Source organism: Taudactylus pleione, unplaced genomic scaffold (genome assembly GCF_031769625.1).
Source record: "Taudactylus pleione unplaced genomic scaffold, aTauple2 ptg000062l, whole genome shotgun sequence".
Classification (NCBI taxonomy): domain Eukaryota; kingdom Metazoa; phylum Chordata; class Amphibia; order Anura; family Myobatrachidae; genus Taudactylus; species Taudactylus pleione.
This window is the reverse complement of record NW_028284464.1, coordinates 1,234,134-1,256,972: the sequence shown is the minus strand read 5'-3', so window position 1 is coordinate 1,256,972 and position 22,839 is coordinate 1,234,134. Positions and strand designations below refer to the sequence as shown.

The window sequence follows — 22,839 nt, the reverse complement described above, 5'->3', positions numbered from 1 at the left end:
AATCGTAAAGGGTTATGTAAAGTATCCAACATTTGTGGGGGCAAATTATTTTATGGGAAAGCCTTTCCCCAACTTAGAGAACACAGATGTACAGTATAATCAGTGTATGATTTGTCAGTCTTCTCACAGGACATCAGATATGTCACCTTTGTACATAGGAATATGTGAGGGCAGTGAACACATTTAAGAACTTTTTAGCTTGATGAATTTTTGTTAATTTTGAATTTGAAGAGGATATGTTGTAACCTTTTAATTGTTCCATCCCCTCCCCAAAACAGTGACAGGTCTCGTCTGTCCTATTAAAGTATGACTATCCTGTCATATGTGTCTCCTCCCACTCATTTGCATACAAGAATGACATGCTAAGAATAATGTCATCATAAAAGGGATAAAACAGCTTAAAATAGATAAATGCATATAGCAGTGAGAAAAAATTAAGTCTTATTTTATACTGAATATAAAAAGATAATTGGTGATAATGAAAAGCAGCCTCCAGCAGTATTTGTTACTGTCTATGCCATGGTACTGGCTATGTAACATGGGAGCCATGAATTATGGTGATATATGTATGGGCAATTAGAATGGATGATAGTCAAGCATTATGCCGTACTCTATGTTAGTCTACACTACAACAAATATAGTTCCCAAAGGTGGTCTATAGTTAATTCACCATGACCCATTGTCCAGTCTTCTTTAAAAAAAAATAAAAAAAAATCAGAAAATGCCAAATACAGATATTTGAAATGACTACGCTATTTTGTTATCAAGGTATTTTAGTGATATATGATGAAGGCACTGGATTATGGCTACCATTGTACTGTTTGTTACAGCTACAGTACTCAGTGGTCTAGTGCTGGTTGCAAAGCACTAGTTCTTCACTTCTTTCTTGTCTCTGGGTTCTAGTTTGCTTCCTCAGGGCTATTCACTATCTGGCTCCTTTGGTTTCTGATCTAATGGCCTTTCTCAGTTCCTGTACCGACAACTTTAGTCATACACCCCTCCTGCCTTAGAGGTGAGAATATGTATTTGTATAGATGTATGTAGCTTCTCCATCACATCAGACATCCATTGATCTTACTAGAGAGGCATTTTTTTGTTGTTCACTGATGGCCATCCGTTTATGTGTCTTTGGTTTTTTTTGTGTTTTTTAATTTCACTTGCTTGCTTCATAGTAACTAGTCATTTCACTGTAGGGTTATCATTGAATCCCACATGTTGCATGTACAATATTAATGCATTATTAGGTAAGTCTGTATCACAAACCTTCCTCATTTCATTTATATGGGACTGCTATTCATTTAGTACAGAATACATGTATTAAAGAATCTAAAACCATTCAATAAGGAAACATCTGCTTATAGTTTTAGTCTTATTTACAGAGAATATTTAGTCATTTACATCTGTCCCTGCCCCAGTGAAGTTTAAAATCTAAATGCCCTTCCACAAATACGAAGTTTAAATGATAAGAAGCCATTACCAGTATGTTTTTGAAATGTGGGTGGAAGGTCACACGGATGGGGCCATGGGCAAAATGTAGCCCCCAACCCCAACAATGGGGGGTAGCAATGAAAACCACTGTGCCAGCAATGTACTAATCTGGAGTGCCTTCGTAAGAGGTCAATATAGGGTTAAGCCTTTTATGGTGTTTTCATATGCAGGTAAGATATGTAGTTTGAAAACAATTGTATTTCATATTTACATCTGAGACACCACCAGTTTGAAAAGCTCCAGAACTGGACATTTATTTGATGTCATTGAACACTCAGCTATTATATGCCATTCAACAGTCAATATCTTTCCTCAACATAGAAATGAACATCTTATATATAAAATTCATTGGTCTGTTTGTCCAATTATGCATTCGGACACACCTGCATCGATTGGGCATAAACCAACGTGAGGTGGTCCAGTTGGATCCTGGCCAGGTTTTAGGGGGGTTACGGTGTCAGTATGCTGGGCAGAACTATGACCCAGGGAGCCTGTTCTGAGCCTTCCACTAGATGGATCTATAATGAAAACTTCACAGAGTGGTAACTTTAGATCCCAGAAAACATACTACGGGGTTGAGGTCCACCCGTTGCTATATGCTGGGTAGAACTTTGACCCAGGGAGCCTGTTATGGGCCTTCCACTGGATGGATTTGGATGATAACTTCACAGAGGGGTGGCAATTGGTCTGGCATACTTAATGGAGTGTTTGGGGTGCCGATCGGACCTCACAGCGGAGTGCAATGGGCAGAACTTTGACCCAGGGAGTCTGGGCCTTCCACTGGATGGATTTGGATGACATCACATAATAAAACTTAAGCACTTCAAGATTTAAACCCAGGCGGCGCCAGGTATTTCAGCTAGTAGAAATTAACTTTATAGTAAAAAAAAAAAAAAAAAAGTTAGCCAGTCATTCTTGGAGTTGATCCCTCAAAGACGCAGGTTAACTGCACTGATCGACATGACTTTCATGAAAACACGAGCTGTGGATAGACCATTCAGGTTTGAAACTGGAAATGATCTGAGAACTGCAAAGCTTAGAAAACACTGATGGTCATTTTGAATGGGAATATGTAAATAGATGTCCTTTATATCCAGGGACACCAGGAAATCCTCTGGGTCCAAAGCATGAATGATAGAGTGAAGAGGCTCCATCACGAATTTAGGAACTGTTAAAGCTGGTCATACACAGCCAGATAAAATGCCTGTCAGACCGATATCTCACAGTGTATTTGGCCGACATCTGCGCTCCGCCCCCAGGGGGAGGAGACATTTCCCTGTTCCTTCCATGGGAAGGAACACAGGAAATGTCGGCCACGGCTGGGCATACACTGCCCGCTGCGGCTGACAGGTTACCCCCTAAATATCGCATCGGATAGGCATGCTGGACATACCGGCATGCCCGAACAAGCAATATTTAACCCTCGGTCGGCCGCACACACACTACAATTATCGGGGCGATCTGCGGATAGCCTCGATAATTGTAGCGTGTATGGCCAGCTTTAGAAGTGAGTTTTTAAATTGAGGATTGGGTGGGAATCCTCTCACCACTCCAAGGCTTTAGACATCCAAACAGAGGGTTGAATGGAGTGCTTGTGCCAGCATTTGAAAAAATGGACTCCGCCAGGAAATCTTCAAGTTGAGCAGACTCAGGATCGGAAATAGACTCCTTCTCCTTGCACTTGAAGCAAGTCGCTTCCTGATGGGGGCACATTCTGAATCTTTAATAAGTAAAGTAGATTTGACCACAGCAATTAACACCTACACCTTTACTGGGTTAGGTTGTTCATCACCCTGAACGGAGGACAACTCTAGATCAGTCTTGTGGAAAATTCTATTCTTGAAGAGATGAAGCCAGAGTCTGCTGCTGCGTACACACAGTACAATAAGTTGTCATTTTAACGTTAACGATCCTATCGTTACAATCTGAGTTTCTGGCCCCTGCAAACGACCATATGATGGTCAATGCACAGCCACGTATGGTCGTAATCGACCAAATACCGTCATCTGTGCAAGAAGGCAGACCTGGTTAATATGAACCAGGTTAGCCTGCTTACTGTAGTGTCATTAAGGGATTACTGCATGTGTTGGATTAACATCCAACACATGCAGGCCAATCAGACAGCGATCGTGGCCATCGTACCGTGTGTACGCAGCATATTTCATACCGACTGTTGAGTGGAATTCTGACTCTGAAAACCTCTGGATCAGCTGCTGGAGAGATATAGAAATGTGTACAAGGCCTTGTACTCACTGGGACAACCCCTGTACCCATGGAAACCAGTGTTTAAACCTAGGTGTCCCTGTCTGTAAGCCTTCTCAAAGTTGCTCTCACCACTTTCCACAGCTTTGTTGAACAAAGACTATGGAGGACAAATAAGGTCTCACCGAGGCACCAATCAATACTTTGCTCTCTTTAAGAAATTACAATTTCAGATTCTCCCACTGACTCACCACCTTCTTTTAAGGTACAATCCTCACCAGATTTTCCTCAGAACTAGGAAAAAGCTTAACCCTGATGTTTCTGGAAATATTTCTCTAGAATCCTCACTGGAGGAAGAAGAAACATAAAACAACATTTGTACCAATTGTGGCATCATAAAGGGCCCTGTAGAACACTTGGTGTGATTCAGTGAGATGGTGGTACAAATCCCTGCACCTGCAAAAATGGTGAACTGCGTTAACTCAGAAAGGCTGTGCAAAAGTATTTAGTCTAGGATGGTTCTACAGTTCAGTGGTAATCGCCCTAGGGCAGAGTTTCACAAACTACGCCATTACAGTCTAGGTTTTAAGGATTTCCATGCTTGAATCCAGATGGTTAAAATCAAACTGACTGAGGTACTAAGTCACCTGTGCTCAAGCATGATTATCCTTAAAACCTGGACAGTAATGAGAGTTTGGGAAACTCTGCTGTAGGGTCTGTGACATTATCACAAGATGCACTAAAAGCATCCACAGCAGACCAACTATTCAGCAGCTAAGTATGACATGTCACACAAGTGTAAAACATCACATATGAAGGCTCCACCAGACCAAGAACTACTACTTTTTCAGTCATAATGGAAAGTAGGGAAACCGAAATGCACATAGGGGGCATGATTCGGCAGAGGACGCAGGAGAAGAAATCACATAGATCCCCAATGGTCAGGAATCTGCACATGTGCAGTATGGTTCTGCTATGATATACGGAGTTCGGAAGCAGACTGTGATTGTTACACAGTCTGCTTCAGTTTCTGGGTGGGGAGGGAGCAGCGATGGCCTTAGTTTCCCAAAACAGACATGTCGCCGCCGGTGGGAGGGAATGACGAGGTCAGGTTCTCAGTCGGTTGACAGACTTCCTGGCCTCTTTTATGCATCTGTGGCGGACGGATTTCGTGACCCCATGGGTCACTTAGCCGGCCGAGGATCACACAGATGATCCGATGTTGAGTTGTACAACACAAGTCAGATCAGTAATGCATGCAGGAGGCGTGATGCCTCCGGCTGTATTACCATATTAGTGCTTTCGCAGCTGCTACAATGTTAGAAGCTGCAATAGCAAATGCATCCTCTGCTGAATCAGGCCCAGAGTACACAAAAGGAAGTGATAAAAGTACAAAAACCAGACACAAATCAATCAGAAGTCATAGACTCCCTATGCAATCCCACTATTGTTAGAGTACTTCCCTGCAGCTGGGGCCACACAAGTGAGCAGTAGCTGCTGGCAGCATCTGTGAAAACAAAATGTCATCTTTGTAGCTGAATTCAGTAAAGAGTTGCCAAGCTGTTCGGGTAGGTACCTCTCCCCAGGGACCAGAATCACATCAGCCAGCAGCTTGATGACTGAAGCTGGTCTCAACACCCAGTGTCTCCAGCACCCCAGACAGTGGAGACCTAACAGGCCCCAGTTGACAAATATTAGGTCAACTTCAATAAACACTAAAATATGAATTACCAATCATAAGTAACATTATACACTTTTCCTCGCACAAAAGGTGGGGAGGTTTCGTTGTTCTTTAGGGACAACCATAGCTTTGGCTGTTAGACTGCTCCTAAATTAAAACAGCAGTGCTTGCAGTTTACAATTCGCTCTAGCGACCAGAAGCTGTAAACTACTGTAAGCACTGAAGGATTGTAGGGAATAGTGCACAATGTTACTTATGTTATGAATATTAGGTGGTTTATTAACATTTACTTTTAATCTGATTGTACATGCATTAAATAGGTACAGCTATGTTGTAGTAACCTATCCATAGCCAACCAATTCCTCAGTGGTCGTTACCACAGGGATTAAGTGAGAATAGTACTATATTATTCCTTAGCGTAAAGCCATGGCCAAAAGTTGAGAATGACAAAGTATTTGGTTTTCACAAACTTTGCTGCTTCAGTGTTTTTAGACCTTTTTGTCAGATGTTACTATGGACTGAAGTAAAATTACAAGCATTTCATAAGTGTCAAAGGCTTTTATTGTCAATATTTGCAGTGTTGACCCTTCTTTTTCAAGACATCTGCAGTTCGCCCTGGCATGCTGTCAATCAACTTCTGGGTCCCACACTGACTGATGGCCGCCCATTCTTGCCTAATCAATGCTTGGAGTTTGTCAGAATTTGTGGGTTTTTGTTTGTCCACCTGCATCTTGAGGATTGACCACAAATTCTCAATGGGATTAAGTCGTTTCCTGGCCATGGACCCAAAATTTCAATGTTTTGTTCCCGAAGCCACTTAGTTATCACTTTTGCCTTATGGCAAGGTGCTCCATCATGCTGGAAAAGACATTGTCACCAAACTGTTCTTGGATGGTTGGGAGAAGTTGCTCTTGGAGGATGTTTTGGCACCATTCTTTATTCATGTGTGTTCTTATGCAAAATTGTGAGTGAGCCCACTCCCTTGGCTGAGAAGCAACCCCAAACATGAATGGTCTCAGGATGCTTCATGACACAGGACTGATGGTAGCGCTCACCTTTTCTTCTCCAGACAAGTGTTTTTCCAGATGCCCCAAACAATCTGAAAGGGGATTAGTCAGAGAAAATAACTTTACCACAGTCCTCAGCAGTCCAATTCTTGTACCTTTTGCAGAATTATCAGTCTGTCCCTGATTTTTTTCCTGGAGAGAAGTGGCTTCTTTGTTACCCTTCTTGACACCAGGCCATCCTCCAAAAGTCTTCGTCCTGTGTCATGGTAACAGTAAAGCATCCTGTGACCATTCATGTGTGGGGTTGCTTCTCAGCCAAGGGAGTGGAATCATTTACAATTTTTCCTAAGAACACAGCCATGAATAAACAATGGTACCAAAACATCCTCCAAGAGCAACTTCTCTCAACCATTCAAGAACAGTTTGGTGATGAACAATGCCTTTTCCAGTATGATAGTTAGAGCACCTTTCCCTAAGGCAAAAGTGATAAGTGGCTCGGGGAACAAACATTGAAATTTTGTGTCCATGGCCAGGAAACTCCCCAGACCTTAATCCCATTGCGAACCTCAATCCTCAAGAGGCGGGTGGACAAACAAAAACCCACAAATTCTGACAAACTCCAAGCATTGATTAGGCAAGAATGGGCGGCCATCAGTCAGTGTGTGGCCCAGAAGTTGATTGACAGCATGCCAGGGCGAACTGCAGAGGTCTTGAAAAAGAAGGGTCAACACTGCAAAACTTGACTCTTTGCATAAACTTAATGTAATTGTCAATAAAAGCCTTTGACACTTATGAAATGCTTGTAATTTTACTTCAGTATACCATAGTAAACATCTTAAAAAAAGGTCTAAAAACACAAGCAGCAAACTTTGTGAAAACCAATACTTATGTCATAACTTTTTCCCATGGATGTAATATCACAGAATATTGAGGCAGGTACAGATGTACAATGGCTTTATGTTTCAATTTGCTTTAAATAGAGAAGAACTGAAAGTCCACTCTCAACATCCACACAATTTCACATCAGGCAGTTATAAGGAGGGTTGGGCACAGTTCATTCTAGAATAACAAACTAGTCATATTGACTATGGGAGAGTAAGGTAATTCATATTAGGAGCTACCTATTAAAGCAGTTTCAAATCGACATTATAACAATTTTTCCATGCTTCTGTTTCATTTTGCTGTAAAACTACTTCGACTTAAGGTGGGTATACACAAGACGAGATGTTGCCCTTATCCCGCTGATTGGAGCAACCTATCGGGTACATAGTCTAGTGTGTACACATAATATGCACGCTCCCACGGGTCGTTAGGCATCGCCCTTTCTCCCTACTGCAGGACCGACAGGGGAAGCTTCATGACACGTACCTCCCCCCCAACTGTGTATGTACTTGCCGCATGCCGGGTCCCAAAGCTGGATATTGCGCTGGGTACATATGTAATAGATTCCATTCTTCAGTACAATTTAAGCCATAAGATAATATAATTGTATTTGCACCTAGCTTACTACTATTTGCATGTGTCTATACTCTTTGTATCTTTCCATCCACTTTGTATTAATCTAGTGGGATTCTGTTCAATGTAATTTTTGCACCGAAATATAAAATCTATAATACATATATTTTATTTTTTTTTAAAACAGGATGACATGCACAGAGTCATTGACCAGCAATTGATGGACAAACACCAGAAGGAATGGAGCCAATCAACATATTCCTTCTCCACTGGCCACCCAATCAAACATTGTGGTAAAGTTACCACTCTGAATCGCACAGAACGGCCAGGAGAAGAGCCCATTGCGTCAGAAGGGAGACGCCTCTTTTCATTTCTAAAGAAAACAAAGTGTTAGTATTAATAGCTCAAACTTCTCAAAGGGCAAAAGCTGCTTTATAAATCATGGCAAACATTAGCAGATAGCTATACTGGGGAAATGCATTCTGATGGCTGTAAGGAAGCTGAGCGTGACATCGCTAATGATACATTAAGCCAACTTTGGGTGAGCAAATCCTCATTAAGATTATTCTTACAGCCAGAGATAAGAAGGGATCTGGCCTGTTACAGTTATAGAAAGTATCCTGTTTAGCACACACTAAACAACTTAAGCTACTTGTATTTATTTTTATTCAATACAGATGTATTTTATATTGTGGAAACATAACTGTTCTGTGGATTTTATCCACCTTGCACTTTTTAGAGCCATCGGTTTCTATCTTCTCCTAGCTTCCTTGATAATAAAATCTAGCAGGTATTACTAATGTACAACGGTCCCGAGCTGCCCTCATTACAAGGAATAGACTCCCTACCTCTGGTCTTCCAGAGCACAGCACAGAGGAACTTTTTACCCCTTGTCCCTTACAGCTCAAACAATACTCTATGTACATAGAAGAAGCAGAATTTTTATAATGATTACATACATTTTTGTTTTATAATATAAACAGATATAAAGAGAATGTGATATTTTAGTACAAAATTATGCTTTTTATTGTAAACTCTCAAATAAAATATTTCTATTATTTTCCACATTCCTTGTGCCTACCTTTGTTGAACAGATGATATCTTCAATACCTATCTTCAAACTACAGCCAGTAATAGTAATTTCTCCACTCAAAAACAGTTCTATAGACATTGAGAGACTTTTTTCTTTTTTAATTCAGGACCCATAGTTCACATTTTTATTTGTTTGTTCCTATTTATGAACAAGATGGTACAAAAATTTGGCAGAATTGGTTTGTTTTTTTTTTGACCCATATTTTTTTTTTTTTCTCGTAAATTCACAATGGTTCTTAGATAGTAACAAATGATTGCTAACAGTTCAGGATCCATTCAGCCTTCTATTAAAAACAAAATAATTTTTTGGTCGTATGTCCTGCACTGGTCAATGTAATAGATACCGGATTTCTTTAGCATGGCTTTAAATATTGACAAAAACTAAACAGCAAGGAAGCAAATTAACAGCAAGGCCTGGCGAATCTTACCCTAACTGGTAGGACTGAAACCAGGCGCAAGCAGCGATTAAGATGCCAACTGTCCTAAATCTTAAAAAATGTCATCAGTTCATATTCATGTATCATGACAGTTTGGCGATCGGAAGGCTAAAGCCAAAGCAATAGGAGGGGGAAGCAAGGCTGGTTAACACAATATACAGTATGTACAAACTCTTGTTAATCAGTCCAAGGGGTAGGCACTGCAATTGTCCTTTCCTAGCAGACTCTCCAGAAGAGCAGGGGTGACAAGGGGATGACAAGGATCCACAACACCTTGTTGGCACAGCAATAAAAAGGTGCCAGCGCCTCTCAATAGAAAACCTTGAGAAATTTCTTAAATTAACAGCACAAAACTGAGAAAATGCCCCAACCCCTGAAAGCTGGGCACTGCCCATGGCACAGTTACTCTTCGTCCCAGGAACGAATGTTCAGATTGAGAGCAGACTCTCTGTGCTGTGCCTGCACCTAGCAGCATCTCTTCTTCCTTTTACTGTTTTTGTTTAATTTCACCACGTCATTCTGTTGCTGTTGTTGCTGCTTTGCCAAGTTTTCTTTCTTTGCTCGGAGGACTAGCTCGGTAATGCAATTAAACATCTACAAAAATCAAAGAAAAGTATATCAGTATTAGAGTCACTAACAATAATTTTTTTTTATAAAAACGCAGTTTAATAATAGCTGGGGTCCCCTGCATATTATGGAGGCAATCACGTTACAATCATTTTAGACAGGATAATGCATCAGTGGCTGAAGCTGGAATAGAAATTTGTTAACCACTAAAACAATTACTATGCTTAGCAAATCTATTTCTGAATCGTTGTATGTAGCTGGTATTTAACCTGTGATACCCCTTTAACAACTCAGTACTTTGCCAGCACAAGCATGATTGGCTGAACGGGCGGGCCACTGGCATCTGAAGTCATCAGGGAGTTGCAGAAATAGACAGCATGGTTAAATGGAAAAAGGAGATTTGTGAGTTGCTGGCAATCAGAGGGGAGGAGGAAATGAACAGCAATAACTTAGGAATTCCAGGCTACTCAGTAGTAACTGGTCTGCAATGCAGTGAATAGTCACCACCCACTTTTATTGACCATCTCTTTGTGCCCTAAAAACAGTCCATTTTTTATGACACAGTATATTGCAGGGTTGACCTGGGTTCAGTGTGAACGGGGTCAACTCGAGAATAACCTGGGTCCACGGTGCTGTGTGAAAGGGAGGAGGGAGCTGTGACCCGGGTCCAACCTGGGTTGAAAAATCCGTGAAAAACCCGGGTCCAAGCCCCGGCTTCCGTCCAAAAGTTTTATTGACTGAAAATGATAAAGAAAGCCAGTAGATTTTGGATGAGTGTTTCTAAAGCTGCATACACACACACACAACGATTTTGTAACCAACGATTTTATGAACGATTTTTGCGTCAGATTATCTGACAGATTTTTTAAAGTGTAATAAACAATTTTTTGAGCTACAAACGATTTTTGTAACTTCCCTTAATGAAAATTGTTCAGTTGGTCAGTCAGAATGAACGACAAACGGGAACGCGCATGAACGATAATCGTTCATCGTTATAACTCAGAAACTGAATGACTTTTTCAACGATTGAACGATAACGACGTCGCTATAGTTAAATCGTTCAAAAAATCGTTACGTGTGTATGCACCTTTAGTCTTAGTGCCACTTACTTCCAGGATAAATACAACTCAAACTGCTCCACTATGCAAGGCGGGCCAAGGGGTAATACTGTGACATTTTCTTAGAAAAATACATAATTTACCCTGAAGTCAAAATAACAAATTTTTTCAATGACAATCATATGAATATGAGTTAAGAAATATTGCAATTGTCTTGACCATAAGGAAAAGGCTGAATAAAATCAAGAAAACGAAAAATGAAGCCATAAATGTAACTACATACAAAACAGGTTTGACCTATAATCATGCGCTAGACTTTAAAGAACTCTGACACTCCAGGTGTCTTTTTCAAGTTGATTGACTAGAAAATATACCATATAATACCTATGGATTAAAACAAAAACTTTAAAACTGTAAAGAGGGGAACTTACCCCTCTATACAGTTTTAAAGTTTTGGATTTAATCCATAGGTATTATATGGTATATTTTCTAGTCAATCAACTAGAAAAAGACACCTGTAGTGCGTCGAAATGCGTAGAAAAAGTGATTTTAAAGAGTGCTATAGAGGTGCATTGTTAATCTTGCCATAGTCCTGTATGATGTGCCAGTTTTGAACACCCGGGTTTCATTTCTCTCGGATGCCATATGTGACTATATACCATCCAGTACGGGTACATATCACCTATTCTATTAATCTTTTCTGTTATAACAAATGGATAATATTTGATCTACGCCATTAGTCTGTTTCTCCCCCTATGTTCGATACCTTGATTCATACGATGTCTGGAGAGACAAAGAAACCTTTATATGCCCGTTGTCAACTTGATATATGTAAGCATACAAGATTTACACCATACCTTTCGTGAAGCTTTGGGTGAGCCAAATAGTCTGGATTGAGATATCTGGGACTGTGTCCGAGTTATCTAAAGTCTAGCACATGATTATAGGTCAAACCAGTTTTGTATGTATATGTTTTGATTTGGTGAATCATTGTTAGTCTTATCTGCTGCTGTGAGCTTTTTCTTTTGCGCTGTCATCATGTAAACATTTTTTATTAATTTAACACAAATGTAGCATTTTCTCTCTAACAGTCAAGAGAAAACCTCTGTATATGGTATTATGTATCTGTATTTGCTTTGTGTTGAATCACTGTAAGTACCATTTTAACAAAAGGAAATTACAGCAGTTTTTATTTCAATACAGAAGAAAATTATATGTACAATTTAGCTTTTATATCTATATTAGCGCCAATATGCAAGTATGACACCAATAATGCCAACTACTAATCTAAATGTCGATAGAATAATTTTAGCTTTGAGTTCTATGTATCTGAGCACCAAACTGAGGGCCCAATACAGAGGTGCGCGCAAATCCCGTCTAATGTGCAATCCAGTACGTAGTGGATGTGTGATAATATGCAAATGTTGCAACCGCTGGCATTTGTATTGAGACGCCCGATGGCTTCTAAAATCCAACGCTTGCAAACAGACGCACCACCGATCTTCTAATCAACCCTATGGTCGCTCAGAATGTCCATAGGAAGAAAGTCACATCAGCCTTAACCACTGTGTATGCAGGTAGACACAAAATGGTTGCGAAACGCTTGCATTAGAGTTGCCATCTCCTGATACTTCTGTCAAACACTCCCTGACTATCAAATCACATGGGGTCCAAGGCCTCACTGCAATGGTAATAGAATTTGGTGCATGTACAGTGTGACTCATGCACATTATTAAGAAAATTGCTCAGTTCCGCAAACATCATCTCTGAATTAGGCCCTGATTGAGAAACACTTTTTATGACGCACAAAGACAGGAAATTTGTTAATCTCTTGACTGCAAGGTAGCCGGTTTATTCATGACTAAGGCACTGCTGGTCACAGAAGCAAGGGTGTCCAGCTTGGCATTTAATTTGATACCACCTAATATATAGTGCTAGGTGTCTCAGTCAGCAGAAGACAAGTGAAGTCAGTGATATTTCCCAGACAAGGCTAGTGTTGAGCACTACATAAAAGTAAACGGGTTGGAAATGTCTAATGACAGCAAACTATATCATGTTAGTATCACTATTAGTAATGTAGAAATCAAATGAGCAAACTTAATACACACCTCCTCAACATTTAGGTTTTCTTTGGCGCTAGTCTCAAACAGTTGTATGTCCATCTGCCCAGCAAACTTAAAGGCATCTTCTGTTTCCACCACTTTCCGCTCAGGATCATCATTCTTATTGCCCACTTTTAATTATTAAGGGGAAAATAAACAAAAGTTACTTATAGAAGTAATAGGGGACCACAGAAAAGTTCCATTTCGGAGAAAGTGCTCACCTAATATCCGACACACATCGTCACAATTCTGATTTATTTCATGTAACCATCTCTTTACGTTAACAAAAGATTCTGCACTGGTAACATCATAAACTACGATGACACCATGCGTTCCTCTGTAATATCTGTAAGGGAAAAAAATACATAAAGGAACTTGTAAAGTCATATAAAGCTGGAGCACAAAATGTAAACCGCACTGTCTAAACTCCACTCCTAAAGAATCCCTAACTGTACATGTTTTCCATACTCCATGCTGTATTAATTACAGTTACATATTAAAAGATCCACATGTGGTGCTAATAATTTCACTTATTCAGTTTTAGAGTTCCTTAAGGACAAGTTGGGAAACACTGCTGTAGGCAGTTTTATAACCCTATAAAGACAAGAGGACTCTGAATAAATGGAGTACACTTTCATGCACCTGTGGAATGGAAGTCAAAAACAAGAAGGGGTGGTTACACAATCATGGACTGTCCATGAGTGGATAGCCCCTTTGACACAGCGAGTATAAATCCACTTTTAGAATATTATTGTAAATAATATTAATATTTTGTTTCTGCAAGTAAGGTTTACGAGAAAACATTTTAAAGGAAGGTTGGGGATTACCATTGCTAGAGGCTAATCACAAAGGTTACTCCTACGACAAGCAGGAAAGGATTCAAATGTTTTAGGCAAAAGCCGTCGCACATGATTTGCAAGGTTTGGTGAAAAAAATATATACATGTCATACCACAGGTCTTCTATGGATACTGTGCATTGCAAAACCATGGTTATTGCCTACAGAATTTCATGGAGTTTATTACATATAAAAAGCTGTACTTCAATTCAATAAAACAAAAATTAGACACATTGTGTTTTTGTAAATGAAAGCAAATCTACAATGACAAGGATAATGGGGTCCATACATCAAGGCAGTTACCGGTTCTGAAAATGCCTGGGTGGGGGAATCCAACATTTTGGACAATCTCAATTTGCAGATTGCACCCCAAAAATTATCAGAACTGGCGAGTCGGGATTAACACATAGTATTTTGATGATTCCCCACCAAGAAATCATCGTAGTCCGCCATCGGTAGAACGGGGAATCAGCCCATAGATGTATTGCCGGCATAAAAGTCATTCAGGATTCATAACAAAATTCTACTACTGCCGGCAAGGTAAGGAGGAAGTCGCGCTGCACTGAGGTTTCATATAGAAACGACAGCACAGTGCAACGTATTAACTGTGTCACAGTGCCGGGCAGCCTCCGAGTGGAGGGCAGAGCAGATCCCTCTCCTAGTATAAAGGAAAGGGCGTGATTGCTCTATCTCTTTCATGGTTAGAAGCCAGTGTGAGCACTACTCCGACACCGCCTCCAAGATGCAGCATCTGGAGGCTCACAGGGTAGAGTATTTCCCTCCATTTACTTCAGCAGCCCCCCCTCCTCCGACTGCTTGATTGTGCTGCATGGTGTTAGCAAATTTGTGGGGAGAACACGGTTATGTAGAAGCTGGAATGTAAGCTTCAAGAGCGGACAAAACCCAGATATATTACTTTTTATAAAGTTTTTGATCACAGCTGAACTTACGTTGATGTTATGGTCCGGAACCGTTCCTGGCCAGCAGTATCCCAAATCTGCAGTTTCACTTTTTCCCCATTAATTTCTACGGTCCTGATTTTAAAATCAACACCAATTGTTGTAATATAGCTGCCTATAAAGGAAAATGAAGTAGTAAATGATTAACATTTCCCTTCTATATGAATTTATTTCCATAATCTTGGTTTAACTCAATAGATTTATAAATAAAAATATCTAGCACAGAAAAATCTATATACTTTTTTTTCACACTACTCAACTGAGTGTTAATACTGCAGATTCATTAATTTCCTAAATAATTATGTAATCACCTCTTCAGTGAAAGGCAAACTCATTGGGAATTAAAAACCATGGTGAAAACAACAAGTATTGTAAGATATAGCAGCCAGTCTAGTGCAGTGAGACTAATGAAACCAGTTATCTTTCATGGTTGTCCAAGTAGTTACTTAAATAGGATCTAAAAGTGATCTCCAGTTATTTAATAACTATACTGTTGTGGACAGGCACTATTAAAAGGACTACTAGCCTCAAACTTGGAAGGTACAATTAGTTCTCACACAAAAAAGTCCAAACATTAGTCACTTAATGGAGCGTTTGGCTACCATGTGTGGATAGTACGATACGGAGTCTGCCAATGACTGGAATTATACAGGAGACATGTAGCACCATTAGTCCACAAGAACATCATTTAATTTACACATGCTCTCTGGATGTGGACTGTCATCATGAAAGACAACTTCTTATTAATAAAGATACAATGTAAAATGGGCCATGGATGATCACTCTATTAAATATTAAACAGTGACCTAGCCTTCCCCTGATTGACTATATTGTGTGAGAACATGATAAATTGGTGATTACCTTCAGTTACTGCTCACTAGTCCACTGCGTGTTCTCTTTGCATTGAACTCACAATGGTGCATTGCTAAGTGGGATGAGCAGTTTCTGCACTGCAGCAGACTACAACTGCATATGTAATTTTCTAGCCAGAGAGCATGTATTACTTTGCATTTTAAGTTAATGCATAGATATATAGAACCTGCACACTGTTAACCCTTTGCAGATTACATTTTTGCTGCAGAGTTCCATGTGGACCTGATTTTAAGCAGGCCTTGCTATCTTGATAACTGAAACGTCCAAATATGCCCAAACAACCACCCCTTTTTCGAAGTCACTGAGATTGCTTCTTGCAGCCAGCTATCCTAGTTATACTGTAATAAGCTTAGTGTCCTCTCATTTACTAAAGGGGGGCATCCACTACACGATTTTAGCAGGCGATTGAACGATAACGACATCGTTATCGTTCAATCGTTTAAAAATTGTTTATAAATCGTGCAGTGTTTGGTCGTTAACGATCAACGATGCGCGCTCCCGCTGGTCGTTTGATCGTCTCGTCAGTCGACTGAACATGCAGGTCAATTGCACTTGATCTATTAAAGATAGTTTGCACATCGTTTGCAAATCGTTTAGACAAAGATAAAATTTCAAGGGAAAAAATCAAGGGAAACTCATTTAGAGATTGGATAGGGAGTAGATCGTCTAGTTGATGTGCCCCATACGGTGTATAAAAGTTTTCGTTTACAACCTGTATTCTGTGGATGGTATATGAACATTACTGTCCTCAGGAAGTCTGATTCATAGGAAAAAGTTATAATTTGCACAATAGACCACATTTTGGGCATAATTATTTTACCACTACCTGTATGTACTAAACAGTCTACTAGGGGGTTCTCCCCTACTATTAGGTAGGCTATGAAAAAAATTATAATAATAAAAAAAAACTTAGGGAGATGCGAGCATGTCTTTGCCTGCTCTGTGTTATTTAAGGCGTTTTTGGATCTGGCCATATCCCGTGAGATGTTTCCTATAACTTAACATATAACTTACTATTAGAGCATGTCCACAAGATATTGTACTGAGAGAGGATCAACACACATCAATTAGACTGACAAGTGAGCACTCTGGGAAATAATATGGATCTGGATAAAATAAAGCAAAGAATGGGACTGTACTAAAATAACGGGCTCTGCAAACAGACAAGCTGGAAACACACTTGATGCGTGTACCCAGCGATGCTCCTCTCAGGCACGGCCCTTTTACCAATAAAATCTATAATACTGTAGCGTATAAACACAAGGAATAGGAAGAACTGCATTCAAACATTTCAAACACAGCATTACAGTTTTAAAATGCAATGATGAAACGTGTATTACTTTTCATGCATTTATTAACATATGAAGATCACATTAAAAGCAGGAGACTTTAATGCGATTCAAAATGTGTATCCATCATCATAGGACCACAATTGGGAATCACAATGTTGTTTCTTTCATACCAAACATAGTATTACTTGTCTCTCAATTTATCTGTATAGATTTAAAGATTTCCTTTAAATAATTTCTCCACTTAAATGTTATTTAACCTATTCATGCTCTTCCCAAAGTCATTTATCTTACGTAAAAACACTAGCCTAAATTTCTACTGCTTATGGCTCTGCACAGCTCCTGGGTTCTGACCATAACTCTCCTGCCAGTTATATTAAAGCAAAACTTTTTTATCATTTCATAACTTGATAAGAAAAACTGCTTGCAATGTTCTATAATAGAATGCTATACTAAGGTAGGTGATGCAACACAAGGCATGTAAAGTAAAATCAGTTAATCTGGAAGTGTGGGAGAGAAAGAAGTATTAAAACTGGAATGCGGAAGCTCCAATTGTATTTAGGTCCTATCAATATGAATGAAAAGCATGCATGTTCTTGCTTCATGTGTATACAAGTTGTGAATAAGCAGTCTCCTTCTCAATACCAATTTCTATTCTGTAATTCAGATCAGCAGAAAGATCTCAGATAAGGAAATACAAAGTTGTGGAGCAGCTCCCCATTAATAATACAAATGGTATAGTGTTAATATTAACATATGTCTGTAAAGTTCCCTTGTAGTAAGCCAATGGGGAAGTTTTCAAATGGGGTTAGAGTGCATTTGACAATATGTAACCACAATGCACAAGAGGCTGAGACACGATGTACAGATACCAGTGGACTCTCACAGCCTAAAGAGACTGCAAATACACTAGAACATAACTAAAATGTAACATATCAACTTGTTAATTTTATCCTGTTTCAGGGACTGCAAAGAGTTTATTTAGTGTAGGGAGACCCCATCTCACAGATAATGGCAGTAATAATTACCTGAAAATGTATTGTCCGCAAATCTTAGAAGTAAACTACTTTTTCCAACACCTGTAAAAAGAAAATATACACTCATAAATGAAGCTTTGCAATACCCAATACCATAACAAACACACTTTTAGGATACTATAAAAATATTATAAAATGTCATACAAGAGTTAAAAGTTGCAATACCAACTATGACCAAATAATGTGCTCTCCCCATATACAGAGTCACAGCTGCAATGTGCAACTGTTCTATCATTAGATTATGAAACAAGTGTATAGTAGTTTAACAAAATATGGGTACACACCTGGGCGACATATCCGCTGACCAAATAGGGGCGTAACTAGATATTTGATGGCCCCATAGCAAAAGTTTGTAAGGGCCCCTATGTACCACCCAATGGCAAAAACTTTACGTTCCCAAACTCGGTCATCAAGGCACCCTAACGGTCCAGGTTTTAAGGATAACCATGCCTGGATACAGGTAACTAAATCAGTACCTCAGTCTTTTGATTTAACCATCTGTGCTCAACCATGGATATCCTTAAAACCTGGATCATTAAGGTGTCTTGAGGACAGAGGGCCTGATTCAGAGCCGGACGCTATTTGCGCTCGCTCGTTCAGAAAAAGGGGCTGGCTATTTAAATTGAGCGCTCGCTCTTTGCGGTCTGTTGACGCCTCTATGTCTGAGCGAGCGAACGAAACATGTGCTTGCTATTTTGTAAAGACGCCCCCTGGCCGCTCGCATCCTACGTCATCTCCGCTATTTATTTGATTAATCGAGTACATCAAAAGGCATCTGAACTGCTCGCAGTGCTTGTGGTTGGATTTTCCTACCGCAATCATGCGAACAGTTCAGGCTAAGAAACAACCAAGTGACGTGGTCGATGACGCTGCTTTGTTAATTATGCACACCCTTAAAACGCCAGTTTTGACCGTTTGGCACGCCTGCGTTCGGATCACCACTCCCCGTTTTCAAGCACCTTCCCCTGTTACCACCCACAAACGCCTCATCCTGTCACTCAAATTAGCAGGCACTCGCTATTTTGCGAGCGCTCAATTTCCGACAGCAATGACTGGTTGGCGCATGCGCATTACGACCCATACGCATGCGCAGATGTGCGAACACCGCTCGGAGCGAACGAGCGGCCGCTTACGAGCGGCTCTGAATCAGGCCCAGAGTTTGGGAAACTGATATAACACATGTAACTGTGACAAGAAAGATGGGCCCCCCTCAGCACTGGGCCCCATGGCAGCTGCACCCCTTGCATCTATGTTATTTACACCCATGCGACCAAGGGTTTTGCAGACAGAGCAGCAGACTGGTAAGACAATACAAACTTACCAATCTGCCACTCGATGTGTCTGAGCGGACATCACAACTGGGCGCGCATTTGAATCTGCCAGTCCAGTTGAGATGCGGTCGGCTAGTTGCCCGTACACAGCCACATGCCGATATATAGCCATCGGTTGTACTGCAGGAAAGATGCAATACGTCTGTGCCCTCCCAGAAAAAGTCATTTTTTTCAAATCATATGGAGAGAGAGATACAAACAAACACATTTTAGATTTATAGAGCCGCCGTAGCGCCGTACAGAGCACTGATACAAAACAAGGTAAAACAAAGTAACAAAATAACATAACATTGTGACCAGCATACATTTACTTCATTATCTAAACATTCTACATGTTAGAATAGAAGTTAACCAGAATACCCTTAACTGACAAATTTTTTCCCCAAACAAATGCTCAGAATTGTCGCTTTTTTAATGATTAAATTAGGTCAAGAACATCTTTTTAATACTTTCCAACACTATTCTATAAAAAAAATATGAGATATGGTAAGAACTTACCCTTGTTCTCTCTATTTCTACGAAGTCCATAGGGTTCCACAGGATACCTTAGGGTATAGGTGTGACGTCAGTCATCGGGCACCAAAGAGTTAAGCTTTCAGCCTCCCAGGATGCACTAGGTCCCCCTCCTATACCCCGCCCCCGAGCCAAGGCACCTCAGTTAGTTACCAAGCCATAGGCCGGAGGAGGAGAAGGAAGAGAGAGAAAAAAGATCTGGACACACACAAAAATCACATTCTCACCAGAGAGAGACGGAAAAACCGGTGACCAAAGCAAAGCCCATCTGCAGCACAGGTGCGACAGGGCGGGAGTCCTGTGGAACCCTATGGACTTCGTAGAAATAGAGATAACAAGGGTAAGTTCTTACCATATCTCATATTTTCTACTTCAGGGTCCATAGGGTATCCACAGGATACCTTGGGGATGTCCCAAAGCAGTATCCTTTAAGGGTGGGGACGCTCCTGTGCAGAAAGGAGAATCCGCCGCCCGAAGGAAGCATCCTGAGAGGCGAAGGTGTCAAACCTGTAATACCTCACGAAGGTATGGACAGAGGACCACGTAGCAGCCTTGCAGATCTGGACTGCAGAGGCACCACGTCGAGCTGCCCACGAAGGACCCACAGACCTAGTGGAATGAGCCTTCAGAGAAGGAGGAACCGGTAGGCCTTCATGAAGATAAGCTTCAGAAATAGCCATACGGATCCAGGCTGCCAAAGTTTGCTTTGAGGCAGGCCAACCCTTTTTACGGAAGCCATAGAGGACAAACAAAGCGTCCGACTTCCTAAACGAAGAAGTGCGGTCAACATAAGTCCTTAAGGCCCGCACAACATCCAAAGAGGCCTCACCCACGGAAAGACCCGGTGAGTTAAAGGCCGGAACAACGATTTCCTCATTAACATGAAACTGGGAAACAACTTTGGGAAGAAACTCGGGCTGAGTGCGGAGCACTGCCCTGTTCCCATGAAAAACCAAGAAAGGGGGTCTACAAGAAAGAGCCCCTAAATCAGAAACACGTCTGGCCGAAGCAATAGCCAGAAGGAAAACAGTCTTAGCTGTCAACCATTTAAGATCCACTGAGCCCAGTGGTTCAAACGGCGGTCCTTGGAGAGCCCTCAGGACCACAGCCAAATCCCAAGGCGCCACAGGTGGAACAGAGGGCGGCTGAATGCGGACAACACCTTGCATAAAGGTACGTACATCCGGGATTGTAGCAATCCTACGGTGAAACCAGACAGACAGGGCCGAAACCTGTACCTTAAAAGAAGCAAGGCGAAGCCCATGATCTAGTCCCGCTTGTAGGAAGGCAAGAATCCGAGACAGACGAAACTCCCGCGGTGCATAACCTCTCGGCCGACACCACTGGAAGAACGTATGCCACACGCGATGGTATATCCTCGCGGAAGACGGTTTCCGAGCTCGCAACATGGTACGCACTACAGAGCTGGAAAAACCCCGGGACCTCAGCATGGCCGTCTCAACAGCCACGCCGTCCAAGACAGCAGAGTCAGGTCCGGGTGAAGGCAAGAACCCTGAGACAGAAGGTCCAGTCGTAGCGGCAACCGCAGAGGACTGTCCACGGACAGACCCTGAAGGTCTGAGAACCAGTGCCGTCTGGGCCACGCGGGAGCTATCAACAGGAGCGTCCCTCCTTCCTGTTTGAATTTCCGGATTACCCGTGGAAGAAGGGAGACCGGAGGGAACAGGTATGCGAACCGGAACGTCCACCGGACGGACAGAGCATCCACCAGAGACGCCCCTTCGTCTCTTGTGCGAGACCCGTACACCAGCAACTTGTTGTTGTGCCGGGACGCCATGAGGTCGATCTCTGGAAGACCTCATCTGTCCACCAGCAGTTGAAAAACGTCCGGGTGCAGGGACCATTCCCCCGGATGAACGTCCTGGCGACTTAGAAAGTCCGCCTCCCAATTTAGCACTCCCGGGATGAAGACCGCTGATATGGCCGGAAGATTGCGCTCCGCCCATACCAGGATCCGAGAGACCTCCACGAGAGCCGCCCGACTTCGGGTTCCTCCTTGCCTGTTTATGTAGGCCACGGTGGTAGCGTTGTCCGACTGGACCTGTACCGGGCGACCCTGGAGAACCCGATGTGCCTGCTGGAGAGCATTGAAGACCGCACGGAGTTCCAAGATATTGATTGGAAGCTCCGCTTCTGTCGGCGTCCACCTGCCCTGGAACAAGTGTGGACCCGAAACTGCTCCCCAGCCCCGAAGACTGGCGTCCGTTGTCAACAGGACCCAATTTGGAACCTAGAACGGACGTCCCCCGCTGAGATGGGTCGTCTGTAACCACCAGGCAAGGGACAGGCGAACCTCCGGGGTGAGCACAATTGTCTGGGACTTCAGAGACTGCGGCAGCCCGTTCCAGAATCAGGTGCTGCAGAGGTCTGGAGTGAAACTGGGCATATTCCACTATGTCGAACACCGACACCATGGAGCCCAGTAACCTCATCGCCGAGTGTAGAGACACCCGGCGACTGAGCAGACAACTGCGCACCCTCGACTGTAAAGCAGAGATCTTTGCCTCCGTCACGAAGATCCTCTGCTGTTCCGAGTCCAATAAGGCTCCCAGGTGCAGAATCCTCCGAGACGGGATTAGAGTGGACTTCTGCCAGTTGATTATCCAGCCGTGCCGTTGCAGTAGCGCAATGGTCAGACCCAAGTGGCGTAGAAGGAGCTCTGGAGATCCTGCCACCAATAAAAGGTCGTCCAAGTACGGTAACATGCGGACTCCCTGCAGCCGCAGAGAAGCCGCCATCACCTTGGTGAACACACGTGGTGCTGTCGCCAGGCCAAAAGGTAATGCCCGGGACTGAGAGTGGTCGCTGCGGATTGCAAACCTGAGGAACTGCTGATGGCGCAAAATAGGGACATGCAGGTAAGCGTCCTGTATGTCCAATGACACCATGT

General features: G+C 41.9%; 2 protein-coding genes across 3 annotated transcripts in view; one reads left to right on the top strand and one right to left on the bottom strand.

Moving 5' to 3' along the window:
• Window positions 1-8,891, top strand: part of BICDL1 (BICD family like cargo adaptor 1) — a 98,248-nt gene extending 89,357 nt beyond the window's left edge. The window contains exons 10-11 of one of the 2 annotated variants that reach the window (XR_015876500.1): window positions 904-1,012; window positions 8,021-8,108. Coding sequence is in view for 1 of the 2 variants with exons in the window: in XM_088465278.1 (XP_088321404.1) it covers window positions 8,021-8,227 (207 nt within the window). In the remaining variant the exon portion in view is untranslated. Of the gene's footprint in view, window positions 1-903; window positions 1,013-8,020 lie in introns of both variants that reach the window. The other variant, XM_088465278.1, reaches the window with a different exon arrangement.
• A 116-nt stretch (window positions 8,892-9,007) lies between these two features.
• Window positions 9,008-22,839, bottom strand: part of RAB35 (RAB35, member RAS oncogene family) — a 30,368-nt gene continuing 16,536 nt past the window's right edge. Inside the window, exons 2-6 of the mRNA XM_088465290.1 lie at window positions 18,076-18,126; window positions 14,877-15,000; window positions 13,311-13,435; window positions 13,096-13,220; window positions 9,008-9,956 (exon numbers count right to left, since the gene is read on the bottom strand). Coding sequence (XP_088321416.1) covers window positions 9,828-9,956; window positions 13,096-13,220; window positions 13,311-13,435; window positions 14,877-15,000; window positions 18,076-18,126 — 554 coding nt within the window. The 3' untranslated portion in view covers window positions 9,008-9,827. The remainder of the gene's footprint in view (window positions 9,957-13,095; window positions 13,221-13,310; window positions 13,436-14,876; window positions 15,001-18,075; window positions 18,127-22,839) is intronic.